Raw genomic sequence first — 16,259 nt, 5'->3', positions numbered from 1 at the left:
TAGACACATGCTTCAACCCTTCAAACACATCAGATATTCTCTCAAACATACACGTTCATACATATTTTTCACACAACATTGACAATTATTCACGATTCAAATGTTCCTAATGTTCGACACACACATGCGGCTCTCTCACATACACCCACACATCATAACCAGAGTGAAAGACAGTTTTTTCACTCTGTCTGTCACAGTTGGTTTTATACTTGTAACTGCACTCTCAATATGAACATTTTACAAACCACAGAAACTTTGGTTTGACTTAACGAAGACTCTGAATAATGGTTGTTTACTTGCCACAGCAGCTGATACAGTAAAAAAAACCCTCCAGTAGGTGGAGGGTTAGGTTTTGGGTGGTGTAGAGCAGGGGTGGGGAACCTTTCTCCTATCAAGGGCTATTATTTTAACTTTAACTGTTAAACGAACATGCTTTTGATTGGTCAAACCTCACATCAACCTCTCTAATGTGATGGCTGGAACTGCTCGTCTTTGGTGAGGTGTCTGATGTCAGACGGTAGTCGTGATGATGCTACTCGCAGCTGGTTTTCCAGGTTTGGCTTAGTCAGTCTTGAACGAAACCGAGTCTTTGCAAGAGTCAGTTTTGAAAAGAACTGTTCACAGCAGTAGGTTGTCCCAAATAGAGGTGCAAACTTCGTGCATGTCTCCTCATAATGGAAAAATCCTCAGGACGTACATGCGGTTTATAGAACTCGAGCAGAGGGAGGTTGTTGTACCTAGCTTTGAGCTCATTGTTGCTTTGCAGCTTAATGATTTCGTGTTGTAGGTTGTCAGGCACATCAGCTGGTTCCACATTAAAGGGCGTAGCAAATATGCTCAGTTCCTTTTGTTTACTTTTCATGTCCTGAAACCTCTCGCCAAATGCCTGAAGGAGTTCTGCACAGCACCAGCATATTCAGATGTCATAGCAGGCTTCTGTTCTTGTAGAATTGGAAATGCAGTGTTACCCCTTTCCAGTTGCACTTGCCACGGATTTAATTTTGCTTCAAATGACTTACATTTGAAAGCAGAGAGCTGAGAAGCTGGCTGGGACTTTGGAGCTTGACGTTCAGTTCTGAGAGGTACTTCTTAATGTCCACCATGAAGGCCAAATCACACAGCCACTTGCTACTGCAAGAGTTCAATGACAGGTTTTCCCTTCATCTCCATGAATTGTTTTACTTCTTTCCTCAGTTTGTAAAATTGTGTGAGCATATTTCCGCAACTCAGCCATCACACCTCATAATGGTAAACCAGATCTCTGTACTTGTTTTGAAGCTCACTCAGTAGCTCTTCAACTGGCGGCCGTTTCGCCTTCTGCTTTTGATCAAATTTATGTTGGAAACAACAGTTGTCATTGAATTGTTGAACTTCAGGGAATGCACACACAGACTCTCTTGATGTATGATACAGTAGCATACAACTAATTCATTTGGATCGAGACTGAGACGACTCTTTTTTCTTTTTGACCAATGCAGTTAATCCCTTTTGTGAGGCAACCATGGCTGGGCCTCCATCTGTAGGAAGGCCAATTAATTTTTCAAGTAGTAGTTCAAATTTGTATATAGCCAAAACAACTTGCTAAAACTAATCCTCACCTTTGATAGTGCCATGCATGGCTTTCAAAGACAGCCATTCCTCCCTTGTATCAAACTCGGCAGTAATCTCATCCAGTTCAGCATGTTTCAAGCTGTAATGACACTCAAGGTTAGCCTTTTTCATCACTGCGAGCGCCTCCCCACAAACTCGGCACACTGGTTTGCCTTTTTATTTCAACAAAAAAAATCTTGACAGTCTCCATGATGCATGTGACCGATTAAACTTAACTGTTATATGCGTTTTAACCCTGACCGTAACCCGGACAGTTTGTGTGTTCTCTATAGACGGAGTACTCAAATACAAGTCTTACAGGTCCACTTTACAAATTTCCACCACATCAGAGGTCCAGTAAGGGAAATATCATCATCAAGTAATGATGATATTTCAGTACAAAAACAGCTTTTCTGTATTAATGGAAGAGTGACACCTTCGTTGTGTAACCATAAACTTTGTGTAATCCTTAAAATTAAGCATAAAAAGGTGTGATAGTCTGGCAGAGACACTGGTGTAAGTGTTCATTTATGAGTCTGCCGCAGTATGAATTCTTACAATGTTACACTTTCATTTGGCAGATGTGTATCAGATGCAGAGGTATTCGTGGAAGTGCTGGGTCTTTAGTTTTTTCTTAAAGATCAAGAGGAACTCTGTGGACTGAATGGAGTTAAGTAACTCTTTCCACCACTGGGGAACCACGGAAGAGAACAGTCTAGCTAGTGCCTTAGGGCCCTGTTGTGGTGGTAGTACCAGGCTTCTTTGATTGGCAGAACATAGTGAGCGGGAGGGAGCATAGACCTGAATGAGAGAGGTCAGGTAGGCAGGAGCCATTTTAGTTGCTGTTTTGTAAGCGTGCATCAAGGTTTTGAATTTGATGCAGGCAGCAACTGCCAGTGGAGAAATGTGAACCGTGGATGAGTTGGGTTGATTCGAGCTGGATATTGATCTGTTGTTGTATAGAGAGATTGGCTGGGATGATGAGCTCCAAGAGGTTAAGATGAAGATGGCGTTCCTTCATCCATGCCAACATCTTCCGGTGGGAATGATAGGAAGAGCTGGCTATCGTCAGCATAGTAATTGTATGAGAAACCATGGGAGCGGATGATGGCACCAAGTGAGGTGGTATATATTGAGAAGAGAAAGGGACTGAGCACTGCATCATTGTTGAAAATGTTTGATTTTACAGTTGTTCTGCTGGAGGCTGGTTCAGTTTTGTGGTTCTTACCTCCGTGTTTTTGGGATAGTTTTGTGTTTTTCACTGTCAACCTCTTTTTTTGTATTGGCAAGTTTTGAACAAGCCAGTTTACTTTATCAACTGAAGCTCCTACATTCCACAATAACTTTGCTAACTGTGGCAACTAGTGGGCGGCTGAATGATGACAGCTGAGGTGACGTGATAGCGATGTGTCACAGTGGTCAGGTTAAATTTTGTTCCTGGTCCAGACTGAATTGTTATTTTGAGAGAAAGAAATCCTCAATAAATCGAGGTGCCTGCTTTGTTGCATACATGTAGAAATTAATAAGTAAAAAAAAAAAAGAAAAGGTAGTTTTTTGCCTTTCATCAAGGCAACAGTAAAACTGACAAAGCCTTGGATGTCTTTCTTGAGTGAATACAAGTGAAGTCCAGTTTCAAAAGAACAATTCTGTTTTTAGTCTAGAAAAACTGACCAGCACATCTTACACTCTGGCTCTGCATTTTCATCTGCTGGTAGTATAGTGCGAACATTTTATCCCCTTGCCCAAGGCTGCTTCAAGCTGCTTTTTGATCAAAAACAGCTCCATTTTTCTTTCCCAGAGTGCACTGCAAAGAGTCACCCAGGTATAATGTACAGTAGTCGCATGATTAGACATAATTACTTCATAGTTCAATAAATCAACTGGAATTGTGGTGAAATGAGGAAAAAATGCTTTTTTTCCCCAATCATCAGGAGCACCTTTGCCTCATCATTTGTCATTTTGCAAGGATTTATCAACATTCAAGGGCATTTTTGCTCCTAGCCATATGGGTTTCACACTAATTACATTCCTCTCACCTAACCTACTCCCTCCTAAGAGTATCATGCAGTCTCTTCATGCCTCTCGGTGCTCAGAGGACACTACAGTAGCTCAGGCTAGCTTTGGCGTAGCTATGAGCTTTAAGGCAACTCGTTAAAGGCAACAAGATAAAATGGCAGCTAATTACTGTGTCCACACTGAAGACCTCAACACACAAACGGCATCACACAAGTAGATCAATACATATGCAGGAGGTGTATGTGCACACAAAGACAGGTGCAGACACATAATAACACACACGCTAATTTTATGACTCACATATATACACAAGGAAGGACAGGCACTCTCCATCATACACACACACACACACACAGCAACAAACATAAAACATCCGTCATCACCTGCCCAGTCATGCGGGGTGCCAGCTAACTATCCATCTGTTAATGCAGTCATCCATCCATCAATCAGTACGCCCTCCTTCCATCTTCTATCCATTTATTTTTCCCTGAAGTTGGTCCAAAGTCTGTGCACTTACAAGTACATCCGTCTGACTGCCAAGCCACCAATCCATTAATCAGCCCCTCGATTTATCCATCCATCCTTCCATGAGTGCAATCCATTTGTTTTGTCGACAAGTAAAGCAAATAAAACAGAGATTTCATCTTGCTGGACCACAGTAGCTGTTTAAAAATCTGTAGTTAGCTTTAAGAGTGCTACCATTTTCTTTGTCTACGTTTGTGCATCGTCTATTTCACATTTACTTGGGAATGTTGTGAAACTGAATATTTGGTACTCTCTTACCGTAGCAACTCATCCCCCTGGACAAATAAAACCAACACAATATAGTCAATTTTAAACAGATTTCATCTTTTCATTTCCTTTCTCTGAACAAAAGAGAAAACCCAGAGCTGATAGTCATAACTGATCGACGGGCAAAAAATATAGCGCTTATTTTATAAAAAAAAACAACCTCTAAAAGGTAAGTGCATACAAAAAGGAATATTTTAATATCCACAATGTTTTAATATTCTGTTGGAATGTTAAGATAACAAACCGCAACCCTCTATATATCTGTCATCCAGCATCTTAGTTTCTGTTAAACGCCTTCTCAGGTTCAAAACTCTCCCTACTGAAATGTTGAAAAATAAACAAAAATAAAAAGGAATACCTAATATTCCCCTGGTGAACGCTTGGATGATAACTTGAAAAGTTCCCAAGTAACATTAGGGAGAAAAGAACAAGCGTTTAGAGTACACGTATGAAAGAAAATGTAAAATATTCACAATAAATGTTTGGAAGATCAAAGGACACTCAAACGACAGACATCATGTTACAAGTTAGGCAGCACAAGACAGGAAAGTCTCATAATAAAAGTTTGGCTGTAACTTGCACTAATCTATTCTACCAGCAAGGTAAGCAGGCAAATACCTACACTGTGATATTCACAAGAAGTCTTGAAACAGAAATATCCCTGTGGTTGCTGCAGGTTTGTTTAGGCTGTGCTTTTTCTGCCTCTCCATTTTTGTGACCACAATTACACTGTTTGTTCGTCAGAATGTGTCAAGCAGGGTGAAAGACTGAAGTGATGTAGGTGTAGCTAACCCACACATGTGGTGTCTCACCAGCTTTAATTATATATTTGTCAAAAACAACTTTAATGAGAAAAGACAGGTTTCAGAGCAAGAATAGTGTGTCATTGCACATCTACATTCATTCGGTGAGCTGTTAATTTCCCTGGGCAGACCGCCAAAATGTAATCAATATACTGGGCATACTGTGTTCCCTCTCTTCCATCTTCTTCTACTCCCTTCAATTTGTTCTCATTAAAGAGAATCCATTCTACTCCTTCTCTTTCCTTCACTTAATGTTAATATCTCCTGTTTCTCCTCATAGCACCTCAGAGTACACCGTCATTTAGAGCTCACAAGAACATTTTGATACACTTCCCAAATGACCGCTTGTAAATCAGTGATAGAATTCTAGAGAATTTTTCAAATTAAATGATAAAAACATAAATGCATTCTTCCTATAACTTCAAATAATTGAATTGAACATTACATTTCTCCGCTTGTGCTATTTAAGCTACATTTCTATTTCCTTATAATCACAAAAGGGCATAAAAGTACAAATTTTAGGTATTTAGCTCAGCAGTTGTGTAAACACTGTAATATACAGTAAGGCAGTGATTTAATGGCACAGTGACTGGTTGAAACAAGCTCTGCTGTTTTCCACTCTTCACATCTCTCATCATATTATCTAAACCAAGATATGTACTTACGTTGCCCCCAGCGGCCTGTGCGGGGGTTCAGGTAGTTCGGGTAGAGCCCGTTTGGGCGGTCCATTTTGGCTAGCAGCTTCCGGATGTGCATCACCTGTGATGAAAACAACACACAATATGTAACATTATGAGATTTCACACCACTCCACACATAACCATTGCTGCTGTTCTCAAATGCAGCCATCCACTTTAAATACTCTGGACCAACAGTGTTTTAAGGGAAGAAGATGCTTTTGAACAACTTTTCTATTGACAGTTTTCTTTTTTGTCATTTCAATGCTATTTTCAATCGACGAAATGAAACTGATACTTTTTCTTTTTTGCAAAGCTTGTGTCAGTTTTTACTCTTTCAAATAATCAAACAGCTACATCACTTTTCAGTAAATAGATTTTTATTTTTATTCTTCTCATTATTAACATAAGACTAAGGGAAGACAACACACCTGAAAATGCTATATTTGTTCTGACCTATTTAATGAGTTTACCCAATTTGCATAATTTCATGACAAAAAAATAAAAGGTTATAATACAGAAATATACTGTAAGTGGGTCTATATTAATCAGTTTCATTCTGATAGAGGAACAAGATTTATTTTTGTCCCTATTCAACTGTGGTGCCTGGCCTTAAAAACACATCCACACCCATGTTTAGGTTATTAAGAAATGTCACATCGGCTTGGTTCTGTTGCAAATTGGGCCGACGAGTACAGAGAAAATAGATCTGCTTACTGTGTCATGTTGATGAACTCTGAAGCATAAAGTTGTGAAAATCAAGCTATCTGAGGCTCATGCTAAACTAGCATCTTGAACAGAAGCAGTTGCTCGATTAATGCAGGCTGAGAGCTGAGTGCCAGACAGCAGGACTCTAATTACACATGCTCCCAACAAAATCAACACAAAAGTGATGAACTGTATAAGCAACACTCACCTGCTCTGGGTATAAATGCATTTTAACGATAGCATTAAATGGGCTGATAAAGTTGGAGCGACAGCATTTGTGTGTCTGTTGCAGCTGAGCAGCTGTTTCCAGCAGCTGGACTAACGTTAGCTAGAGTGAACACACTCCATCATGAAGATCAGGTCTGCAGATAAACCAGTCAGACTGAAATCTGTTGTGGGGAGATTGAGGTAACCTGTTTTACATTAGAACACTATAATACCCACTATACCTACAAATTATATATATTTATTTTAGTCTAAAATACAAAAGTGAAATACATTTCACTCACTACTGTATATACTGTGCATAACCATGTGTCCTTGTAACCCTATGTTTGACACAAAATAAGAGCAGAATACATTAGGAGTTAAAAGAAAAGATCAAGTAAACACTGAGTTACTTAAATGATAAATTAAATAACACGAATAATGACAATTTAAAATCACATCTGTCACTATTCAACAACTGGCCCAACAAAATCCAAAGTATTAAACACAGCAAACAGCTGCACAACTTCCAGCTTCGTTAGAGGATATTAATTAGATTAGAATTGGAATTAACATTTAATCAAAATTGCTGCAGCCTTCAGTAGTAAATAACCTGTAATGTTAAATCATGTCAAGTATGTTTACACATATAAGGAATTTGACCCCGGTTTAGTGGCTCTCAGTGTACTTACACAGAATAACAACACAACAATCTTCAGAAATATATGCAAAGAATGACTGTATACAGATGAAACCACTTCTGTGAACTGTAAACAGGATACAAATAGTGCAAAGAAGTGAAGAGTGCAAGGAGTGCTGAGATAGCCTGTTCAGATCTCACTGTTTCATACACAGGCTAACAGTTAGTCCTACAGCCTGCAGGACACAATGAAACGTCCATCTGCATGTTCTTTTCTTTTAATAATAATAATAATCATAATAATAAAATAATAATGTGTTTTTTACTTTCAATTAGTAGGCTAAACAAGAACTTGCACAAGGCAAAGGTTGGCTGGCCAGCTACCATCTGTAGGAAACTGTTATGTATCTCTCCATTGTTTATTTGAACTAATTTTCACTGATTGAACATTCAACATCAATAAAATTAATCCTAACGTTGTTATTCCATCAAGTGGACTTCCGTTGTTTGAACTGTCACTTGAAACTATGAGCTAAAGTTGAGCGATGCTCTGTGTTTAGATATGCGGTGCTGGTCTGTGTCACGCACACACATGCTGTAAACAATCCCATTGGCTCGTGAATGTGACCATAGATATAGAAACGTTCTTTATATATGAGTGTGACAACTCTCTCACTGTTTTTTTTTTTTTACATCATCAAAGTCCACAATTGAGAGAGAATGAATAGGAAGTTATCTCTCTCTCTCTCAACCCCTCCCCCTTTTTTCCCCTCAGATCTACACTGAGCGACGAGAACTTTAATCCCTGCGTCTTACTTTTCTTTGTTTTTATGCTAAAGCACTATGCAAACTTTTATTAAAAATGTATTAAAAGTGCAAGAAAAGTAAATGTCATCACCATTCTTACTACATTAATAAATCATGGCATGAAACTTTACTTCAGTCAATTTTTTTTTTCTGCATTGAGCATTTCATGCAAAAAAAAAAAAAAAAGCTATGCAGACATGCTGCAGTAGATGCTTACACGAACTACGCACACCCAGACGAAACACACACACAGACATAAACAATATTCCTTCAGAGTGCTACCTTCTGGTAGTAGGCGGGGTTCCCTGTCAGGTAGGTGAGGTGAACAAACTCCATGTGGAGAGTCCCAAACTCAGCCAGGATGCTGCTGCCAGCTGACGCCCAACCCCAGTTACGGCCAACACCGCTGGAGGAGGGAGAGAGAGGAGTGAAGACAGAGTGAACACAAGAGGAGAGAGAGCATATAGAAAAAGAGAGGTGGGGTGGACAAACAAACAAACAAACACGTTAAAATTCTATACACCCAACATAAAGGAGTAATAAAGATATTTACCTGCTCATAATGTCATTATGACAACACATACTTTTCCAGGTTCTGAGATTTCAAATCCCTTATTCTAGCCTGTAACCGTCTGAACTCAATGGAACATCAGGCAAAAACAAAAAAATACATTTAAAGTTTGAATAGTAATTTTGACTATGAAGAATCCCCGGAGATGAGCACCTAGAGACAAATGTGAAATGAAGAAAAAAAAAAACAAATTGTGCCTTGACTGTCCTGTAAATAATAAAGACCCATTTTGGATTGATTGCAGTAACAGGTTGTGTACCTGTGCAGCACTTTCTCTGGGTCACAGTGATATTTACACATGAGTGCATGGAACATTAATAGGTTGTGACTTCTGGGTTTGTGCCTCTGTGTGTGTGTGTGTGTGTGTGTGTGTGTAGAGAGCGTGGGTGTGCATGATGCTGTGAGGCACTATGTCTGTCCAATCAAGTGGAAAAAAACAGAGATGTGTCACTTGTGCCTGTTTTCAATGTCTCTGCAAACAATTGCTCCTGACGGCATCTGTGTATGCATGAACATGTGTTGATGAGTTTTCTTCTGTGTGTGTTTGTCCGGTGGGAGATTAAGAACACAAAAGTCAAACACAAAGCGTCCGCTCCCTAACGAATCAGAATTACCTCGAGAGTAGGAGTCCCTCTCTTGTTCTACCCACATCCACAGCCACTTGCCAATTCATATGACAGGATGCTGATCTCGCACACAGAGGCGGGTGCTTAGCAACAAAGTATCCAGCGGATTAATAAAGCAATTTTATTTCATTTCATTGTTTCATTCGATGAATAAGTACATTGATAACGCACAGAGCACAGCAGGGAGTGGAGGGAGGTGGAGTGAGCACACACACACACACCTTCCCACTCTCCTCACAGGTACAATTAAAGAAATTAAAGGCAGTAGAAACTGAAAAGAGGAACAGAAAGGGATGGAAATGCTTTTGTAATGTTAACACTTCAGCCTGGGATGACGAGAAAACCAAACAATTATTATGGACTGGAGGTTACCAGGGTGACTACAGGTTTCTGACATGTTTTCAGGTTGAGGTTGAGTGTAGCTACGTTGGGAATAACACCAGGTCATCAAACTATGTGATAATGAGAGTGATGAGGCGTAAGGTGTCCTGCCCTTACAGCACAGGGCAGTGTGCCAGGGCTATGTGAGATAACTAATGTTGAACATATCTGAGAATGCATTAGGCAGGCAAAAATGTAACATTTAAAGGTAGAGTCAGTGATTGGCTGTTGCTCTTTCAAAATGAATCAGCGCAAGATGATGGACGTGGAGGACAGCAGCGCAACGCAGAGCCACTGTCCTCCCTGCTCCAATCTCTGACCCTCAGCTCCGGTGTTTAATGCAGTGATATGCAAGATATGTGAGTGCTGATTCTCGTGCTGACTTATTTTGAAAGAGCAACAGCCAACAGGGAAACTCCAATATTCAGCCGGCCGACCAATGGTGCAACTTCATCACTGGTTATAGGGCTGGTCCGTGGCCGGTCCAGCCAAAAAGGAGGAAAGAGAAAAAAAACTAAAATGTTTACAGACACACCACTCATGCAGAAGAGAGTCTGTCAATCAAGTCACGTGGAGTCACACTCTGCTTTGTCAACTGTTTGTGATTTAAAGTGACACATCACACTTTTTAGTCATCTCAGGTTAGCTACCAGAGATGATTTTCACTGGCAGCATCACTGACCTCTTAAGGTTGACCATGGCCCAGGGGATTCCTGTGGGCGTGTTGAAGGCAGGAAGCAGCTTCTCAGCTAGCTGGACCGCCTTCAGCTTGAATACCTAGAGAGAGAGAGAGAGAGAGAGAGAGAGAGAGAGGAAAAGAGAAAAAGAGAGTGTTAAATTCAAGATTGGTTCACTTTAAAATTCCATTTTATCATGTTAACTCGGAATATTCTGCAGACCATCCACATTCCCTGCTTAATGTTCTCGTCAAACAGTTGACAGGTACGAGCATAAAACAACTGCCGACTAAAACAAATGCAGGATGAAGGCAAATAAGGCAGGAGTGAGATGTCAGGAGACAGACGATTGCTAAATGATGGCCACTGAGTGTCAGAGCTGAACAGATTTACAGAGTAAACTGGCAGCCTGATAAATGCGAAAACCTCCCTTCAAACTGTGCCGCAGTAACATAAAACATTTCTGAAATGTCCCAAAGAAAAGCTTGGAGGTCAAACTACATTGACTGAGCAGAGTGAGAGAAAAAAAGTACAAAGTACACAGTCAGAGAAGGATTTCTATTATCATGACTGGCATCTAATTTATACAGACTGATGTGGAGAAATGAACATGTGTTGGTTTTGAGATTACACACATTCTTACATTCTTTTGACAGATGAAGGCCCAGAAAAAAAAAAAAAACTGCTGTAGCTCTTGTTCTTTTCTCAGCATGTCAATCAAACAGATAAAAGCAAACTAATGTCATTCTGCTGCTGAACTCACTGGATATGGGCATTGTTGAAGGCTGAAAATGTTGTTGTAGAAGGGGTAATAAAATAAAAAAAACTGCTCCAAGGAGAAACATTTCAGGATAATAGTAAAAGCAAACAGTTTGCTTTTTAAAGTTTAAATGTTGCCCTATAAGAGATCAGACTTCATGTCTTTGTTAAATCTTTGTTTTCCTCACAGAACTATCAAAGATCACCATGCTGAACTTACATCACCATTTTCACCAGCAGACATGTTTTTTCTTTTCTTATTACAGTACCATTTGCTTGCAAATACTGAATTGAGGAAAAATTGCTCCAGAATATTTTGAGTTATTCAAGTGGGAATTTCATTTAAGTGTAACTTCAAAAGAGTGTAATAATCCCACAAAAATGTTACCATACAAAGTTGTCACATTTATGTTTAAACAATACACAAAAGCTCTTAGAAAAAGTCAATTATTTGCAGACATACACAGCAAGATATAAGGTGTATGAACATTCTGGCTTCTGACAGTTGATAAAAACATGACATTAATGACCCATGTGGTGAAGAAAATCTTGATCCAATTTAAGCAATTGACACAACTGTTGCCTAGAGACAATGAACAATTGAACCATTTTACTCAGAGCTGACAAACACACACACACCAAATATGCTGTGGATAAGTTGCTACAGAGTTTTCCAAATCATTATGGTAGTAAAAAGTGACTTTGTAGACTAAAACTACCTTCCCCAAACTCTTCATGTTGAAGGAATATGCAACAATGTGGCTCACTGATATGTTTTTAATTGTTTCTGCATCATGACAAACCTGCTATAAAAGCCAACAAGCTAAAAGAAAATGACTGTTGGCCACTGCCTTTTTTTATTTTTTTTATTTTAAAAGATCTTCAATTCCCAGTATTGCAAAGTACATTTTATTTATCAAGGCCAGTGGTGGGATAAATGGGAATAAATGAACTTGTAGACAACAGTCGGGCGGAGCAGAGCCGCAGAGAAAAGCACTTCAACACAGGGCAGATAGAGGCTGATTCATCGACACCATCTGTCAGGGCCCAACAGTTTTATAGAGAAACCAGATCTATGGAAAATTCCTGCTGTCTCTCAAAAGAAGCGGGAGCAATTAACACATGCTGGTATTTGCAGAATACTTAAGCAGCCAGTGGGACATCTTACAGATGACTCGGAGGTCAAACTGTAGAGCTAAAACATGGGACACATATGAGACACAGACGAGGGGAGGTGAAGAACAACGTGGCAGTCAAACAGATGTCGAGATAATCCGGTGTGAACAGTGCAGGAGCTAAAAAGGAAAAGGCAAAAAAAAAAAAAAAGTCAAGAGGATAAGAAGGGATCAAAGAGAGAGAGAGGGATAAAAATTAGCCTGATATCTACAGGAGACTACACACTGAGACAAGACTCTACCTCATATCACTCCTGAGGATAGATGTTGTCCACGCAGCCAACACACATGTTTGAAAATAGTGATGTGTCAGTAACAAATTATCATTCTAAAAAATGTCACAACCCACAGCAGAATCACAATATTATTCTTTAAACTTTTCTGAAATACTTCTATTAGAACTGAAATATAGTAAATTTACTTCATGTTTGCCATGTTCTAGCCCAAACCTACCAAACCGTATACTGCAACTTTACAAGACAAAAGTACTAATCTCAAACACATCTAAAGTACCACAATTAAAAGGAGGACTGTTGTTAAGTTTGGCATGATTGACAATTACTTTGCTTCCTGCTCAGTGTCAATGTTTCTTAGATTCTGTGTACTGGTTCATGTCTTCATACGTTTTCATTGTTGTGCTTGTAAAAGCACACAGAACATCATAGCGATGGACAGTGCGATTAAACTGGACTCTGAGAAGACACCAGCATCACCTGACCCTCTGCACACAACCTCAGCTCTACTACTGACAAAACCACAGGAAGAGCTGAAGCTGCCCACAAGGAACTTTATGTGCGAGGCAACAGATTTATGCAGCGTTGCTTTATGTTCTCAATATCCGACATACATCCCTGGGGAAGTGCCATTTTAAAGATTATTCCTCTGCCTTATTAGATCATTCAGAATGAGAAGTAATAAATGCGGATAAGAGAATTCACTCTGTACCATGTAACTGAGGTTTTACTCTGAAACAAAGCAAGAGTAACACGTTTATATCTGCAGTGACCTGCAGTGAGCTTTGGGACTCTCTCTTAAAGGACAGGTTCACACATTTTTCAAGTCTGTATTAAAACAACAGTCAAGTGTCCACATGAACACTGAAAGAGGTTTTTCCCCGCTGTAATCATTCCTCCTGTTTATACTGGCTATTAAAAGATCCCCTTCAAATGTGCTTTCAGTGTAAGTGATGGAGGCCAAAATCCACAGTGTGTCCACACAGTCATTTTGTGCAGAAATGCATTTAAAAGTTGATGTGAAGCTTGTCGAGGGTTCAGCAGTCTGAGTTAGTCATATCAAGTGGATATCAGTCTCTGTTTCCTCGGACAGTGTTTCCCTGTTGAGCTGCAGTGGAAGTATAGTAACAAAAAGAGAAACTTTGGCACTAAAACATTACATAAATTGTAACGTTGAAAGATATCTACTTGATTTGACTCATTTGGACAGCTGAAGCTTCATATTACCTTCAGACAAACTTTTAAATACAATTTTGTACAGAAGTTGTCTTGTGGATTTTGGCCCCAATGAAGGGATCTTCTAATGGTCAGTATGAACAGGAGGATTACAGCGAGAAAAACCTATTTCAATGTTCATTAGAACACCTGACTGCTGTTTTAAGACTTGAAAAATTGTGAACCTGTCCTTTAATAAAAAACTTCGATGCCACACATCCTGTATCACTTATCTTGTATAGGCCTTGTATAACTGAGAAAAACATAAAGCCCTGCACCCACAGCACAGCAGCACCTCTGACCAAACCAATTATGAAAATGGGAAAAAAAACAAATTACATCCTTCTCTGTCTACCTCTAAAAGCAGCTCAGTCTTGTCCATCTACCTGAAGTATCCGAAGGCTGTGTTAATGATGTGTTCCCTATTAGACTGCTATTAGGACACTGTGACGCACAAACACAGTGGTCTACTGAATCAAATTCATTTTCTCACTTCTTTCTGTGGTGAGTCACATGATTTGCTCTCCACTCTGAAGTACAAAAATGAGTTTCTTTTCTAGAAAGAGTATCGTTGTCCTTGGGTCAATCACAAGCCTTGCTATATCACGTCATTACTGTTCATGGATAAACTGCATGTGCAAATGCATGTAGGAACTAATTATAAAAGTCTATTCATGCTGACTGCCGACTTTGTCTTTCTCAGACACTACTTTGCTTTCACCCTGTAGGTCAATCATGCACGTTTTCCCGTACAAAATTCATGTTCAGCACATCAGTAACACAATGTTTGTTCACACATATGTAAATGCCTTACTTAACTCCCGAAAACTGCATGCAGAGTATACGCAAGCTCAAGCTACATCGCTTTCCACTACCTGTTTTTCATCCCTTGCGGGTCCATCATAAACTGATAAACTAATCATAAAGAAACCAGCTGAGGAAACCGGAAAACAGCATCCAGTTATAAATACACAAAAAAATAATTGCGTAAATATTATATTTTGTGTGATTTACACAGGTTTATCCTTAATGGCATAATTTTAGAGCAGTGGGGGTCATCAAATTAATCTAAAGTCTACCCAATGCACACGCATTAACATGAAGTTTGACACCTACTAGGTAAGTGCGATAGGCAATCAACCTTCTGTAACATGATCGGTTGATGAATCGACGATGAATCATAATTTAGTTATTTTTCAAGTAAAAATACCAGTCATGTGCTAGCCAGTTTCAACGGGTTTACTTTGTTATGTAAAATGCATGCTCCTTCTCTCTGCCTACACTATCTGTGCTTCAGTAGGTTGACATGCTAATGTTAGCATAGTAAGCCATTGCCACAGTAGCTAGAACTACACAGACGATGATGTGCTGATTGAGTAATAAGGGACTCCTTTGTGGCTAAGCTAAATAAAACTTAGCAGGAGCAATGAAAGCAGGAGTGCTGTGTTCAAGGTGCCCTTTGGAAAAAAAAAAAAATGCAGTTATGGTAATAATGGTGAGAAAATGTTGGCAGTGTTACCATCAGTATGATTTACCACAGGACACAGTAAAACCTGTATAACGGCACACCTCTGCTTAAAGCTTTGGTGGCAGACTGATGCAGAACACATCTATTTGTTATCACCCCCTGCATCTCACGAATAAGTACATGTGACTGGCCTATAAGGTTATGTGTCAGGCCCTGTGTGTGTGTACTCATGTCTGCCGAGGCATCATAAACCTTCCACTGATTGGTGGCCTGCCTGCTGGCTGCACTGAGACCCTTAACAAACTCCATTGCATTTTATTGGCAATCCCTTTGCTGATGTCATCGAGAAAGGACAGGATCCCAACGACCCATCAGAGGAGATGACCAGCCGCCTTCACTGATAAAACTCTACAGTTTATGATAATCATCTTCCTCCACTGCTTTCATCTGAAGGCATCGATGAATGAAAAGGCTGTTCTCAGGGAAAGGCAGCCAGGCCTTCTTAGTTAAGGATTGTGTCAAAATTTTGTTTGGCAGTGCTTCCTCATGCTTCTGCATTTTTTGGGCCCATAAAGCCAGTTGAGAGCAAGCACGTCCTAGATTTCCGCTGATCCATTCCAGCTCATTTCCTGTTGGAGTAGCTAGTGCCACCATTGCCCTGTTCCTGGCAGCTTGGTATCTGTACCAAATGTGATGGCAATCCATCCAATAGTTGTCTAGACATTTAACTAAAAGCAAGTGTCAACCTCATGGTTGTGCTGGATGAAAAGTCAATGGATCAGCAAAGTCAGAAGGACTCATCTTCTGGGGATCATGAATGTCTGTACAAAAAGTCATAGTAATCCATCCAATATTTGTTGCAATATTACAACCTGGACACAAGTGGTGGAATAAGGTCTGGCACCGTGTAGTTA

General features: G+C 39.7%; 1 protein-coding gene across 6 annotated transcripts in view; it reads right to left on the bottom strand.

The window, feature by feature from the left end:
- The window catches only part of man1a2 (mannosidase, alpha, class 1A, member 2), a 147,617-nt gene that overhangs the window by 24,163 nt on the left and 107,195 nt on the right, over positions 1–16,259 (bottom strand). For all 6 annotated transcript variants that reach the window (XR_010930680.1, XM_067604300.1, XM_067604301.1 and 3 more), the window contains 3 exons: positions 10,501–10,595; positions 8,523–8,646; positions 5,867–5,960 (listed from right to left, as the gene is read on the bottom strand). Coding sequence is in view for 5 of the 6 variants with exons in the window: in XM_067604300.1 (XP_067460401.1) it covers positions 5,867–5,960; positions 8,523–8,646; positions 10,501–10,595 (313 nt within the window). In the remaining variant the exon portion in view is untranslated. The remainder of the gene's footprint in view (positions 1–5,866; positions 5,961–8,522; positions 8,647–10,500; positions 10,596–16,259) is intronic.

The sequence above is a fragment of the Thunnus thynnus genome, chromosome 11 (assembly GCF_963924715.1).
Source record: "Thunnus thynnus chromosome 11, fThuThy2.1, whole genome shotgun sequence".
NCBI classification, from domain to species: Eukaryota; Metazoa; Chordata; class Actinopteri; order Scombriformes; family Scombridae; genus Thunnus; species Thunnus thynnus.
The sequence above is the reverse complement of the archived record's forward strand: the minus strand, read 5'-3'. Positions and strand labels throughout refer to the sequence as shown.